The sequence below is a fragment of the Misgurnus anguillicaudatus genome, chromosome 19 (genome assembly GCF_027580225.2).
Source record: "Misgurnus anguillicaudatus chromosome 19, ASM2758022v2, whole genome shotgun sequence".
Lineage (NCBI taxonomy): Eukaryota > Metazoa > Chordata > Actinopteri > Cypriniformes > Cobitidae > Misgurnus > Misgurnus anguillicaudatus.
Window position 1 is genome coordinate 9,091,805 of NC_073355.2, and position 14,194 is coordinate 9,105,998.

The window sequence follows — 14,194 nt, forward strand, 5'->3', positions numbered from 1 at the left end:
TCTGGAAAACCACCCCTATATGTCTATGTTTGCAATGACATTTTCTTTACTGCTCTTACTATTTATTCAATATGCATATTTATTTTGTATATATTTTAAATGTCTACAGAATTTAAGGTAATCCTTGTTTGCTTGAATGTGCAGTATTTAATACCACACTGCACAAAACACAAGAGCATATCCCACAATGCAATGTGCTTGACTTTAAAGTATTATCAATTAAATGTTGTTTTTGCAGTAAATATGTAAACTATAAATCTTCCTGCATGCACAGAATATCCATATAGCCTTATATGCTTACAGTATAACACACAATAGGCCTCTTACATCCCCACAGGGTTCCCACGCCTTAGTTACCTTCAAATTTAAGGACCTTCCAAGTACAATACTTTCAAATTCAAGGACTAAATGTGGGGACACATACATTGCTACAGTTCCCCTTCGAGGGAACTTGCGCTGCGTCACTGTGGTGACACTTTGGGGACGTCTCCAGGGGTAAGTGCGTCTGAATGTGTATATTAAATTCAACCAATGGTGAGGCTTAACGACAAAGACATGGTGATGCAGGAGCTAGGAAGTATATCACTATCTGAAATATTGCCAAAGACGACGTTACAGGGACGCAGGAAGTATGGCAAGGGAGACGCAGCGTCTCGTTCCCTTCTAAGGGAACAACACTTACATACGTAACCTGAGACGTATTCCTGTGTCAAACACAACTATTCAAAATAGCATTTTGGTATGAATCAACATTCGCATACAGAAGATATAAGCATTTAAAGCAAACAGTTTAGCATGTGTGCTTAAAAAGACTAGAATTTGTATGATATTATCCTACACTAGACAGTGAATTATATGGATTTTTAAACAACAAAATGGGTAAAATTCTGAATTAACTTTTCAGCGATAGTAACTGAATGCCATACCCTTACGAAAATTAACCATGGTTTTACTACATTTAAAACAAACACACAAAAACATGATAGTAAAACCATGGTTACCACATGGTTTTCAATAACCATAGTAAATCCATGGTTTTGCTAATAGTAATCAATACACCCCAAAAAAACATGGTTACTACACTTTTACAAAAAAAAAAAAAACATTTTCATAAGGTTAGCAGCCTTGCTATACATTATGAGGTCATGAGACAACAATGCAGCGAGTATAGTATTGTTAAAAACGTACCATTGCAATATGCAAGTTGTTTTACGTAGTATTTTAAATGGTAGCCAACATTTAGTGTATACTTTGCGGTATGCATTAGTATTTAATTTTAAACATAACAGTATCTCACCTCTTTTTGACTATTTTTTAACAAACTGCCAAAACATAGTAACTGTTACTGTGAACAGAACAAGAGTCACTGAAACAATGAATCACGTGACATCAACGTTTGATACTGTTGTATAAATCATGTTAATCTTTGCATTTAGCATTTTGTATATAGTGCGCCGTAAACCCATTGTTAAATTTCAGATTATGGCTGTTAAATGGCACGCTAATATGAAACAGAAAAATACCACCTTAATCTCCTAGTGGCGGGCCGCACTATCTCTCGAATTCCACCTTAAGCGCACAATGTGATCAACGCACGCGTACAGTGTTTCCGTTTTTTCTCCAGCGCGCTCGCGCCGCGGCTCGAAAACCCGCGAGCGTCACGTCGAGGGCAAAACATTGACGCACTTCATTCGCTCTGTCGCGCTTGAAGCCCATTAGGAATAATGTCCGAACCGTACCGCGACTGGATCCTGGGCTCCATAGACTCACTGAGGTCGAGAAAAGCGCGACCCGACCTGGAAAGAATTTGCAGAATGGTTAAAAGACGACACGGGTCAGACTGGGAACGTACCCGCTCAGAACTGGAGAAACTGATAGAGGAGCAAACGGTGCTGAAAGTGAACTATAAAGGCTCGGTTTCCTATCGCAACGCGGCAAAGGTGTTGCGAGGTCGGAGGAAAACCGAGCAGAGCAAGTGTGCGGTAAAGCAGCCGTCTCCAGCGGACTGGAGCACCGGCGACAGCGCGCTGGGTCCCGCGGATGAGGATCAGATGGAGGACATGGAAGTAAGTAAACCACAAAACAAGTGGTTGCGGCTCGTCAAAAATGTGTGCATTGCGAAAATGTCAAACAATCGTAGTTTTATTAGTAATTTAACTGTTGTTCATTGGCGCATGCAACATAAAGGCAAGTGCACACGCACGCGCGCGGACTGGCGCAGACGGGGAGCGGCACAAACCTTCACGAGCGTCGGAAAATCGCCAACAATAGAAGCGCCTGATCTGTTTGTGGAGATTTTCGAGAACGAGTTTTCTTTAGGATTAGACAACGCTCTACGTGACTTTTCCGTAAAAATCCGCGTCAATATGTTAATAAGCCAAACTCAAGTGACCAAAACATCATGGGTCAGCTGATTGGCGCATTTCGACCAAGGAGATACTCTAAAGACAATACCATAGATTATTTACAGCGATGTGATTGATTTTCTGCACCAATACATGGAGTGACAAAGTCAATATCACAATGCATAGAGATCGTTGTACCGTATAATCCTTTATGTTTGTGCAGACGAAGTGCGAACGAAGTCGTCAGCGCGGTTCGTAAACCGCTGTAATGATTTATGTACTAACCTGTACTCTCAGGTAAACGGTGCTTTTGGATGTGTTTATAACCACTTAATCATTGCGACAAGGAAAAAATGTCGGCTATAGCCACGTTTAACGTTGGCTTGGTTTGGGACGCGCTTGTCTCAGGCAGGCAGCGCGCCTCAGAGAGCGAAACGGGGCGGGCTCATGAATATTAAGTCAGCCACGTGAAGTTTGCCGCTGGCTTGAATAATGAATATTCATGACCTCCCCGCGCTTCACTTCAGAGCACTGGTGAACCTCAGGCCACTTAATATTCATGAGCCCGCCCCTCTTTACTCTGGGACTTGAAGCCTGTAAGTTCAGCGCGCCTCCGTTCAGCAATATACACCGCAGTGTTACTCATGCTATTCAAGTTAAGCACTTTTGCTGTTCTTATTGACGCCTCCAGCCCCAAAGTGACAGTTATCTACAAACTGGGTTTTCAAGTGAACGATTGAGGGGTAATTTCTGGCACACATATATTGAATAAACAGCGCGCGCGGCCTTGACTTCGAGTCGACGGTTGTCCGTAGCATCATGACGCAGATTTAAGTACCCGTATGATTTAAGCGCTGTTAAAATCATCAAAATGAATGAAATGTTAAAAAGACAAGTGTATTTTTAAATTTAGTATACTATTTTCTAGGTCTGCTCAGCTTTTTCATTGGTTATTATTAGTCAGGCATATTTGTAAACCTAAAATTCTAGCATAATTCTTTAAATCTAACGTACTTACTTTCAAAAGATTGTTATTTGACATATACACACAGTATGTCAACTAACCCTTTAATAAAAATCTGTTTTACTGGGCAGCCATATTCCTGTCATACAAGACTGAGCCTGCATCCAAATTCGCATACTTGTACTATAGTATGCCCTAAGAGTATGCGCTGTTTTTTGTTATGGGAAAGTATAGACATTTGAGTGCATTAAAAGAGATCATGGGACATACTAAAGGGGTGGTCACACACTAGACTCTGAGCATGTGAATATTTTTTTCGGGCGTTACTGCGAGGGGGAGCGTGTCATCAATATAAGCTCTTTGGCTTTGTCCACTTTTGCTTTTCAGTAGAGAGAAAGGTCACGCTGTGAAGTACCAGTTTTCTACTGGTTGTAAAAAAAATGTTGTTTGTTGGGTATTATTGCTTCTGGTTTGTGCATTTTAATTCTTACAAAGCATGCTGTCTCCCAAAAAACTTGTCCTTTTATTTGACACCTTCATGATATCTCTCCTCTAAAATAGGAAACACGAGTAGCCTACTACAGACTGATATTTTTCTGATATCTGGACTCTATCATATTTTTGTATCCCCATCATTTACTCACGTCTAACCCCTTGTCATCCAGGTTGCTTCTCTATTTGTTTAGTTGAGAGGAAATTCCGTTTTTTTTTTTTTTGGGTAAACATTCCAGGATTCTCAATTTAATAGACTTTAATTTCAACGCAGCTTCAAAGGGCTCTAAACGATCCCAGGCGGGGCATGGGGGTCTTGTCGAGCAGGAGTATTGTCATTTTCGGCAAGAAAAAATTTGAAAATACGCATTTTTAACCTCAACTTCTTGTCTTGCACTAGCCGTGTGATGCGCCAGGCCGACCTTACGTATTATGTAATCACGCAAACTACTGACGTTGTTGTATGTGAAATTATACTAATTAATGTCTTTGTGTCAGTTTACCCAAATACGTAAGGTTGCGCTGCCGCGTCACACAGCTAGTGCAAAACGAGAAGTTGTGGTTTAAAAGTGCTTTTTTGCAAAAAAATGCTGTTTGTTTTGCTTAGAAAAGACCCTAATGCCTCGTTCGGTGGCCTTTGAAGCTGCGTTGAAATTGCAATTTTAAACTGCATTGAAACTGTAAACTGTTGGGGTCCAATAAAGTCTATAAAATTCATCTCTAAAAGCTACCAACCGAGGCATAAGTGTCTTATCTAGCGAAACGATAGTCTTTTTCGGCCCAAAAAAGGCACTTTTAAATAACAACAACTCGTCTTAGCCGTGTGATGTTACAGCGCGACTATTTGTGTAAGCACGTCTAAAGGTCACTCGTAACATACAGTATGTGTACGCGAATTGGGATGCAGGGCAAATCCTATCAGTTTGAATGGAAGAACATATAATTAAAATCACTCGCTAAGGTCACTACTGTATAAAGAAGCCAATATTTCCAACCAACTATTTAACCCGACCTCTACTGTAACATAAATGTTGTTTCTTAATTTTAAATTGTGCCACAAAACATTTTCATAGCATGGTACCAGCAATTACTCGTGCAAAGATGGGCTGCGTCAGAAAAAACGCCTACCTAAATACTTATAGTAGGCGAAAAGCAGTAGGCTAGGCGAGTAGTATGTCTGAATTCAAAGTATTCTAAAAACAGTAGGCGAAAAGTACCAGGATGACCTATGTCTTTCTTTGTTCAGTCAAAAAGAAATTAAGTTAAGAAAACATTCCAGGATTTTTCTGAATTTAATACTTTATTGCACCCCAACAGTTTACAGTTTCAATGCAGTTTAAAATTGCAGTTTCAATGCAGCTTCAAAGGCCTCTAAACACTACCAAACGAGGCATAAGTGTCTTATCTAGTGAAACGATAGTCATTTTCGGCAAAAAAGCACTTTTAAACAACAACTTCTCGTCTTGCAGTAGCCATGTGACGCGCCAGCGCGACTTTACATATTTGCGTAAGCACATCGAAAGGTCACGTGTCAATTGTGAAACGCACACTTGCGGACCATTTTAAACATTAAACTGACACAAAGACATTCATTAGTATCATTTCACAAACAACAACGTCAGTAGTTTCACACATGCATGGGCATACATAAGGTTGCGCTGGCGCATCACACAGCTAGTGCAAGACAAGAAGTTGTGGTTTAAAAGTGCATATTTTTTATTTTTCTTGCCGAAAATCACAATATTTTTGCTAGATAAGAAACTAATGCCACGTTTGGGATTGTTTAAAGATCTTTAAAGCTGCAATGATACTGCAATTTTAAACTGCATTGAAACTATAAACTCTTGGGGTCCATTAAAGTCCATTTAAAATGAGAAAAATCCTAGAGTGTTTTCCTCAAAAAAACGTAATTTCTTCTAGACTAAACAAAGAAAAGACGCTTTGAATGACATGGGGGTGAGTAAATGATCTGGATTTCTTTTTAATGAAAGTGGAATATTCTTTTAAAGGGACATTCCACTTTTTTTTGAAAATATGCTCATTTTCCAGCTGTCCTAGAGTTAAACATTTGATTTTTACCATTTTGGAATCCATTCAGCTGATCTCCGGTTCTGGCGCTAGCCCTTTTAGCGTTGCTTAGCATAATCCATAGAATCTGATTAGACCATTAGCATTGCGCTAAAAAATAACCAGCACTGAAGAAGAGTCAAGATCTACAGAAGAGTCAAGTTTTAAATAGGAAAAATATCGAAACTCTCTGGTTATTTTTTAGCACGATGCTAATGGTCTACTCAGATTCTATGGATTGTGCTAAGCTGTGCTAAAGTGTTACCGCCAGAACCGGAGATCAGCTGAATGGATTCCAAAACAGTAAGAATCAAATGTTTAACTTTAGGAGAGCTGGAAAATGAGCATATTTTCAAAGAAAGTGAAATGTCCCTTTAATTTTTGACTAAAAATGTCAAATCCATATCACTGGAATTGCTATGATGGTTTTAATTCAGTCAAAAATTGGTCAATAAATACCGGCAGCCAATACATCAGTAGATCATATTTGAAAAAAAAAAATTCCAGTCCATATGCAGACTATAGGACTGTAATTGTTCATCAGAGTCAAAGCACTTGTATTGAAATGATGCTGCAATGTTTTTAGGATGAGATGTCCACAACAGCGGGAATGGATAGCAGTATGGATGAGGAGGGTGATGAGAGCAGTCTGGACGCCATGTGTGCTCAGAGCACCACCGATTCGGGCATCAGCTTGAGTCCCATAACCAGCAGTAACATCAGTCTTCCTGTGCCCTCCCCCACTTCTTCAAAGAGCTCTCCGACCCATGATGCTTTGCGGCAGGATGGCGACAGTGCTTATATGATTCCTGATCACACACAGCCAGCAGCCCAGCAGGGCACAGGTATTTATGAACAACTGGGAAATGTCGCATTGGCATTAGTATGAAACTCTTGCACACTTGGGCCAAAGCTGCATGCTACTTTACAGAGCTGCTGAGCAGACAACAACAGAGCGAGGATACTTTAAAAACAATCTGACCCATGACTATTAAAATTATAATTGTCATAGAAATGCACATGCTGTGTGTCTATGACCTTTAAACTCTGCTATTGGCGTACAACCAATATATGTTTACTTTTCTATAAGCTTGGCATAAGAATCAACATAGAAGTCTAGTTTTGGGGATCCAGAAGATGGGTTCATGTGTTCATTTTTATGAAGTTGAAAAAATATAATGATGTTGCTGTTAATGCGAATTATATCATAAAAATATACTATGCATTGGACACTAAAAGCAAAATGTCACCTAGACCAATAGAGAGAGACATGCCTGTCTTTTAAAACTGTATAAAACAGCATGCTGTAAGATAACAGGATTTTTTTTCTTGTCTAGATGTTTTTTATGGTCCTGGCAGGCTCAATTATAGAGATTTCATTGGACTGGGTCTATCTGTTATTACCCGCAGGATCTCTGGAGTTGGGGCAGCAGCCATTGGCCATCTGTCCGTCAGCTCAGCAGAGTGCTTCTCAGGAAGAGGAGGGGCCGAGGACGCGGGAGAGCGCGCTTACCCCTGATCCGCCGCTGTCGGACTGCAGAGCCATGCGGGTAAGCACGTCCATCCTGCATAATGCAGCCAGGCGTTTCAATCTCGTGCCCGGGTGTCACATAGTCTCTGTTTGTCATTAAAAAGGATGCGGTGATGTCTGACGGAGCGCCTGACGTCGTCTCTGTTGCTGATGCTGAGGATGGTGAGTGACTCATTTACTTTGACGTTATATGTACGGGAGATGTGTAGCTAGATTGTTAGAAACGCAATGACTAATAAAAAGATCTGCGTTGAATTTATGTACCATAAATCACTTTAGATTAAAGTGTGTGCTAAATGCATACACGTAAATACACAGATATATATTAGGGATGAGACGATAAATGCTGATACACACTGTCTGATATCTGTTCTGAATCGCACAGCCGATATTATGCACAGCTTTTTCAAGCACTACGCATCTTTATTTTTCATTTAAAAATACCTTAAATAGTTTAAACAGTGATATGAATACGCTTATAGGCATTTCCTGGAGTTGCGTGTGTAAATGGTACTACTTCTGCGGCACATATTGAGTTTCTGAATGAGAGCGCCCTCTGGCTTTTGGATGTAATGGCATTTCACCATTATTTTTTGAGAACCACAACAAGTCTAATCGGCTGATGTATCGTCCCTAACACTAATATATATATTTGGGAAAGGGTATCTGGCAACCCTGCCAGGCCAGTGCTTGTACTTACTAAAGGGTAAGTTTACCAAAAAATGAAAATTCTGTCACCACCTTCTCATCCTCATGTTGTTGCAAATCTGCACGAATCCCTCTCTGATAAACACAGAAGAAGATATCCCGACAAATGATGGCAAACACACAGCCGACTGTAACCATTGACCTCCATAGTAGGAAAAACAAATACGATCGAATTCAACGGGTATGGTCAACTGTGTGCTTACCATAATTTATCAAAATATCTTCTTCATCATTTATTACTTCCATGATATTAAAAATACTTCCATAATATTTGTTTTCCTACTATGGAAGTCAATGGTTAACATCAGATGTGTGCCTACCATCATTAATCAAAATATCTACTTTTGTGTTCCTCAAAATAAAGAAACTCACACAGGTTCAAAACAACATGAGGATGAGAAAACGATGACAGAATTCTCATTTTCTGGCAAAACCATCCCTTTAACACTCGAGAGCAAGCTGACTGTGCGCCTACAATTGTAGTAGTAATATATGTGTATAATTATCACGTTACATACTGCGGTCAAGACCCAAGCGTTATAACTGCTTAGACGAAGGCGTTACCTACAAACCATTAAAAATAGGGGTGTGACGAGACACTTAATCCACGAGACAAGACACGAGATTGGGTTCACGAGAACGAGACAAGACGATATTTTTACACTTTTTAAGAAATCCTTAATGATAAAATAAATGAATAAGAAACTGAAATCACATTATTTTTTAAAGTTTTTAACTAATCAAGGACTGGCCCTAACAATTATTTAGCTAATTGATAATGAAGTAATTTGTTATTTTTGGGTAATAAAAATAGACCCAAGTGAGCAATAGCATTTAAAATAACATAATAATGAAGATGCAATAATAATTGGTTCAAATAAAGTATTAAAACTAGGGATGTCCCGATCAGGTTTTTTTGCCCCCGAGTCCGAGTCATTTGATTTTGAGTATCTGCCGATACCGAGTCCCGATCCGATACTTCTATAATACATAAAAAAAGAATAAATAAGAGCGAAAAAACAGAACCAGGATGTTCCTTATGTCATGCCGCACGCATTGCTGTTTCTGTGTGGAGTCACAGGGGTCTAACTCTGTGCCAGCGCATAACTACAGATGTGTTAAAAAATAATGAGAATATATATAGTATATGTACAGGGGTTAAATTGGGATTTGTTTTGTGGGGATGCTCTGTTGGGAGAGGGGGTTCGAGGGGTAACATGTTTAATCCTGCTGACAGCAAAGCCACTGGTGTGTTTCAATGACATTTTGGACCTCTGATAGGATTTTATAAGTTGTTTTAAAGCTGTGCCACATGTTGACCCAAACTTTAAAACCTGAACTTTAAATTATGCAAATCTATGAGTCTGACACCCTATATGCATTTGTTGCACATGTCATTATGCACAATTGATCAAACTTTGAAGGAAGTTATAAGAATCAACCTCCTTGACTTATTCTAGGCATAAGATAGACTACCCAAAAAGACTCAATTAACAAGAAAAACAACATACTGATTCAGCAATATATCTTATAAAATAGCCATAGAAACTCCCTAAGCTGGTCAGCAGTTAGTTATAAAATACCTATAGTTAGGTCGTAATTAATCTGTATAATCAAAATACATTATTTTATTAAACTATACAATCAGTTGTATCCAGTTATCTAGTTAACATATTGTAATGAGATGAGTGACATGGCTAGACATACTTTAATACTTTGTTTCTAGACTTCTATTAAGTTTTCTCGACGTGGGCACCATTCTTACCTCTCTCTCTATCTCTCATCTCTACAGTATCCTGCGCGAATGCGCGTTCTTGAGGTTCTGAGAGAGACGCGGAGCTGCGTCTAAGCACATGGTGACAAAAACGATCAACGCGTAGTTTAAATGAGCGGTAAAAGCCCGGTTTTGTCGTGGGTTCCTTGCACGCAAGTGTGTGAAGCCTATGAATGAAAGCACGTCAATAGGCTTGTTCGACTTCATGCGGCACCGCAACAATCGACAGCCGGGTGACGTCAAACTACCGCGAGAGTGATCCGCAAAATCATACGGAGGAGTTTGCTTTTAAATCGCTCTCGCGGAACTTAGACGTCATCCGGCTGCCGGTTGTTGCGGCGCTGCATTAATTCGAACAAGCCTATTCTCTTCTCATCAGTTCACACGCACCAGCGCAGCGCGTACACTGGCGTGGAGCAGAGCGAGACTAATGGATTTTAAATCCTGCATATGTATCCGAGTCCTGATCGGGAGGTAACGTCCGATTCCGATCGAGTCTGAAACCACGTGATCGGGGCCGATTTCCGATCACATGATCGGATCGGGACATCCCTAATTAAAACCAAGTTACATTAAATAACATTAACAAACGCATTACATTTGTGGCCTATAAATAAAATGCATTATGTATTATAACAAATGCCTGCAGGGGGCGATAGTGGACCCATCTCGCAGACGCTGTCTTCACTTTTACTTTCACTTTAGACGGAGAGAAACGCTTATTTTTAGTCAAACAATGTTTATATCCATTTGAATATTTAATATATACGTCCATTTCTTTACACTAGAAATGATACAGCCACTGTCATTTTTTGCAAGAACATATAGACATGAAATCATGTAAACTCTGAGTGAGGGTTTAATCTGCTGAGACTTCACATGAGACTTTAAATAAAAGACTGCATTTTATTTGAGAAACGCCAGCATTTCACCTCCACAAGAAATCTAGCGAGACACATTTAATCTTGCGAGATCTCGGCGCACAAGATCTTATCACACCCCTAATTAAAAAGTAACTGTATTTAAAATCTGAAAAGTAAAAAAAAAATTGGGAATATAAATCTCTGTTAGTTGTAAATCTTAAGGCTTCGCAATGTATCCTGAAAAGCTGTGAGTTATGTCAGTATCAGGACCTTTTTTAAATGGTAGATGCGTCATATATGGAGTGGTTGAATGATGTATGCATATTGCATATGATCTATGTATGCATATCTATGTGTAAATATGTATGAATTTTTGTTTTTTCAGGTGAAACGTGCAATAATGAACTCAAGGGAGTGACAGAGGCAGACACCGTATACAATGGAGAAAGGAACGATGAAACGTGAGTGAAAGTCCAAAACATCTCTCCAGTTTCAGCAACAAAGACTAAAAAATTATATTGAGACATCATTATCAAAGCTGTGTTGCTCGTATACACATTAATCTGGTTTTGCTTCACTTTCAGTAATGTGGTAAAGGAGGAAATTGGGCAGGACCCTTTGGATTGGACCGTGGCTGATGTAGTCAGTTACATCACTTCTGTGGGCTTCCCTGAACAGGCAGCGGCTTTCAAAACACAGGTTAGTACCGTAGCCAACCACCAGAGGGGGCTGAATCTCAAACATTAAACATTGTTTAAGTGATATAATTGGGTCCCCAGTGCTTTTATTAACCTAGAAAATGTGAAAAAGATCAACCCAGTAACTCTGCAAGCATGTGAAAAATAGGTTATTGAAATTTGGCTCCCCTTGTGATGTCATAAGGGGATCTTATTATAATGATTCTGCCCCTTAATCTGCAATTATACAACCACTGCACTGTCATTTAGTGCACAGGGAGAAAGATAAAATAATTGACAGCACAATCGAGTTTCAATTTCAACAAACCACTATTATGGCGATCAGTGTTTGCATTTTATCAGCTTATTTGCATTTTAAAGGACACACCCAAAAATGGCAAATTTTTGCTCAGACCTACAAAGTGACAATTTTAACATGTTATAATAAATTGTTTATATGGTATTTTGAGCTAAATCTTCACATGCGTACTTTGGGGACACCAAAGATTTATTTTACATCTTAAAAAAGTCTTGTGAAATGTCCCCTTTAAATATTTTACTATGTTTTTACATCAACCCAGATGAATTAATACACACTCATCTTTTATCAATGCGTGCACCTTTAATCTTTGTACAGCGCTTTTTGAATGTGTTAGCATTTAGCCTAGCCCCATTCATTCCTTAGGATCCAAACGAAAGTTTTATTATGTGCCACCATACTTACTCGTGTAACTACAGTCTTTAAATAAGGAAAACATGGAAGTGTTTGGTGGCTTCTAAATCCATCCCTGTTTGGATCCATAGGAACGAACGGGGCCAGGCCAAACGCCAACACATCCACAATGCGCTGCACAAAGACCAGGTGCACGCATTGATAAAAGATAGGTATGTATTAATGTGTCTAAGTTGAGGTAAGAACATAGTAAAATATTGAAAAATGGTGGTGTTTTCCTTTAAGAACCATTATCATACTTCAAATAAAGTGAATATTTTGCATAATCATGACCTTTTGGGATATCAATTTAATTGATATAATTAATGATATACACAAGTTCAAGTTGTTTTAATGCTTTAGAAATTATATTTATTTGACTGAAAATATAAAATTTGTAAAGATGTTATGCAATGGACCCGTGCATCTGATCTCATGTGACACTTCCTGTCATTCATTCCAACAGGAAATAGACGGGAAGTCTTTGTTGCTGATGCAGCGGAGTGATGTGTTGACCGGTCTGTCAATCAGACTTGGCCCCGCCCTCAAAATCTATGAGAATCACGTGAAGGTACTGCAGAGAAGCCACTTTCAGGACGACAACCGCCTCTTCTCCTAGAGCTTGTTTTCATTGAACTGACTGAAATCTTGAAATAACGGGAGAATGGCGCTTTATAAGACTAGATTTGCACAAGGCTTTTATCATCTCTTCCTCGTGAGGACATACGGCATGATTCGGTCCTGCAGTCCGTTCTTCTCTTCTGTTTCGTCCTGTTTATTCCTCACAGGGCTGATGGGACCACTCGTCTTGGTGAAGCGTTCACCAGTATTTCCTTGTAATATAATTTACAGTGTGTCGCAATACTATATGAACACTTTAATGTCCTGTTTAATGTGGTACGTTCATCAATGTTATACAGCAGTCTTAAAAAGTACATGTAAAGCTGTTAGGTAATAAATTCCAGTTTCAATTTGAAACTGTGGCATTGAATCTTTTCTGTTATGCATCTTGACTGCCAAACAGCATCAGGGAGTGAGTTACTGATGTGTTTATATCAGCACTTCACAGCAATATCATTTACAGAAAGAGAAGTGTTCATTAGATGGAGATGACAAATTTAGGTGGCTGAATCGCACAAAAACCCGCCAATATTCGTTACAAAATATAAAGATTGTACTTTTCTTATATTTTAAGTCTGACATTATTGAAAGGTTATGTGAGATTCACGCAGGTAGTGTAGTGATTTCATCAAGTCACCCAAAAATTGGCACGTCATATAAAAGTGTTGACATTCCAGATACGTCTCGCTGTAGACTAAAGCTTTCCTACAGAAATAGTTATGATTTCTACATTGTGGTACTTGTTTGACAAATTGTCACTTTGTTTTCATAAATTTGCACCATTTTCTCTGTATCCAGATGTGTATGAACAATAAAGTCATTTTTTTATTTATAACTATTGACTTAAAAGTGCACTTTTTGTCATGAAAACACAACACAACATAAAATGTCTCGTAGCTTACTAGTTACTTTAAATGACATATATATATATATATATATATATATAAAATTGATATTGATAATCTTTACTTTATTAGCAAGTTTTGATTTCAGTTGTTATAATAAAACCGCGTTAGGGTTGCCAAGCCAGGATTTTTCCAGCAGAATTGGGCTACTTTTAAGCTTGCCATTGATTATTTTTTCCAGTTTAAAGGGCCCATGGCATGAAAATGTTAGCATTGCCCACTTTGTAGATGTGAGCAAATGAGCAGATGAAGTGCAAACACTGATCACGATGGTGGTTTGATGCAATTCAAACTCAGTTGTGCTGTCAATTATTTTTTTCTCTCTCTTTCTCTTTGCACTAAATGGCAGTGCAGTGGTTGGATAGTGCACATTAAGGGGGCAGTATTATTATAATAAGATCTCCTTATGACATCATAAGGAGAGCCAAATTTCAATTACCTAATTTTTGCTCACAACTACAAAGTGGCAATGTTAACATTTTCATGTCATGGTCCCTTTAAAGGTGGAAGGATTTTATTTATCAGTTGTCAGTCT

General features: G+C 38.8%; 1 protein-coding gene across 3 annotated transcripts; it reads left to right on the forward strand.

Moving 5' to 3' along the window:
- Window positions 1-1,568: 1,568 nt before the first annotated feature.
- Window positions 1,569-13,589, forward strand: samd1a (sterile alpha motif domain containing 1a). 3 transcript variants are annotated; one of them, XM_055186236.2, is made up of 7 exons: window positions 1,569-2,066; window positions 6,455-6,713; window positions 7,279-7,418; window positions 7,504-7,561; window positions 11,130-11,205; window positions 11,329-11,443; window positions 12,600-13,589. In XM_055186236.2, the coding sequence occupies exons 1-7, from the start codon at window positions 1,725-1,727 to the stop codon at window positions 12,750-12,752; spliced, it is 1,143 nt and encodes a 380-aa protein (XP_055042211.1). In that variant the 5' UTR covers window positions 1,569-1,724; the 3' UTR covers window positions 12,753-13,589. The 3 variants fall into 3 exon arrangements, with proteins under 3 accessions (XP_055042211.1, XP_055042220.1, XP_055042230.1); XM_055186245.2 differs by lacking the exon at window positions 1,569-2,066 and adding an exon at window positions 2,624-2,642; XM_055186255.2 differs by lacking the exon at window positions 1,569-2,066 and adding an exon at window positions 2,924-2,941.
- Window positions 13,590-14,194: the final 605 nt, after the last annotated feature.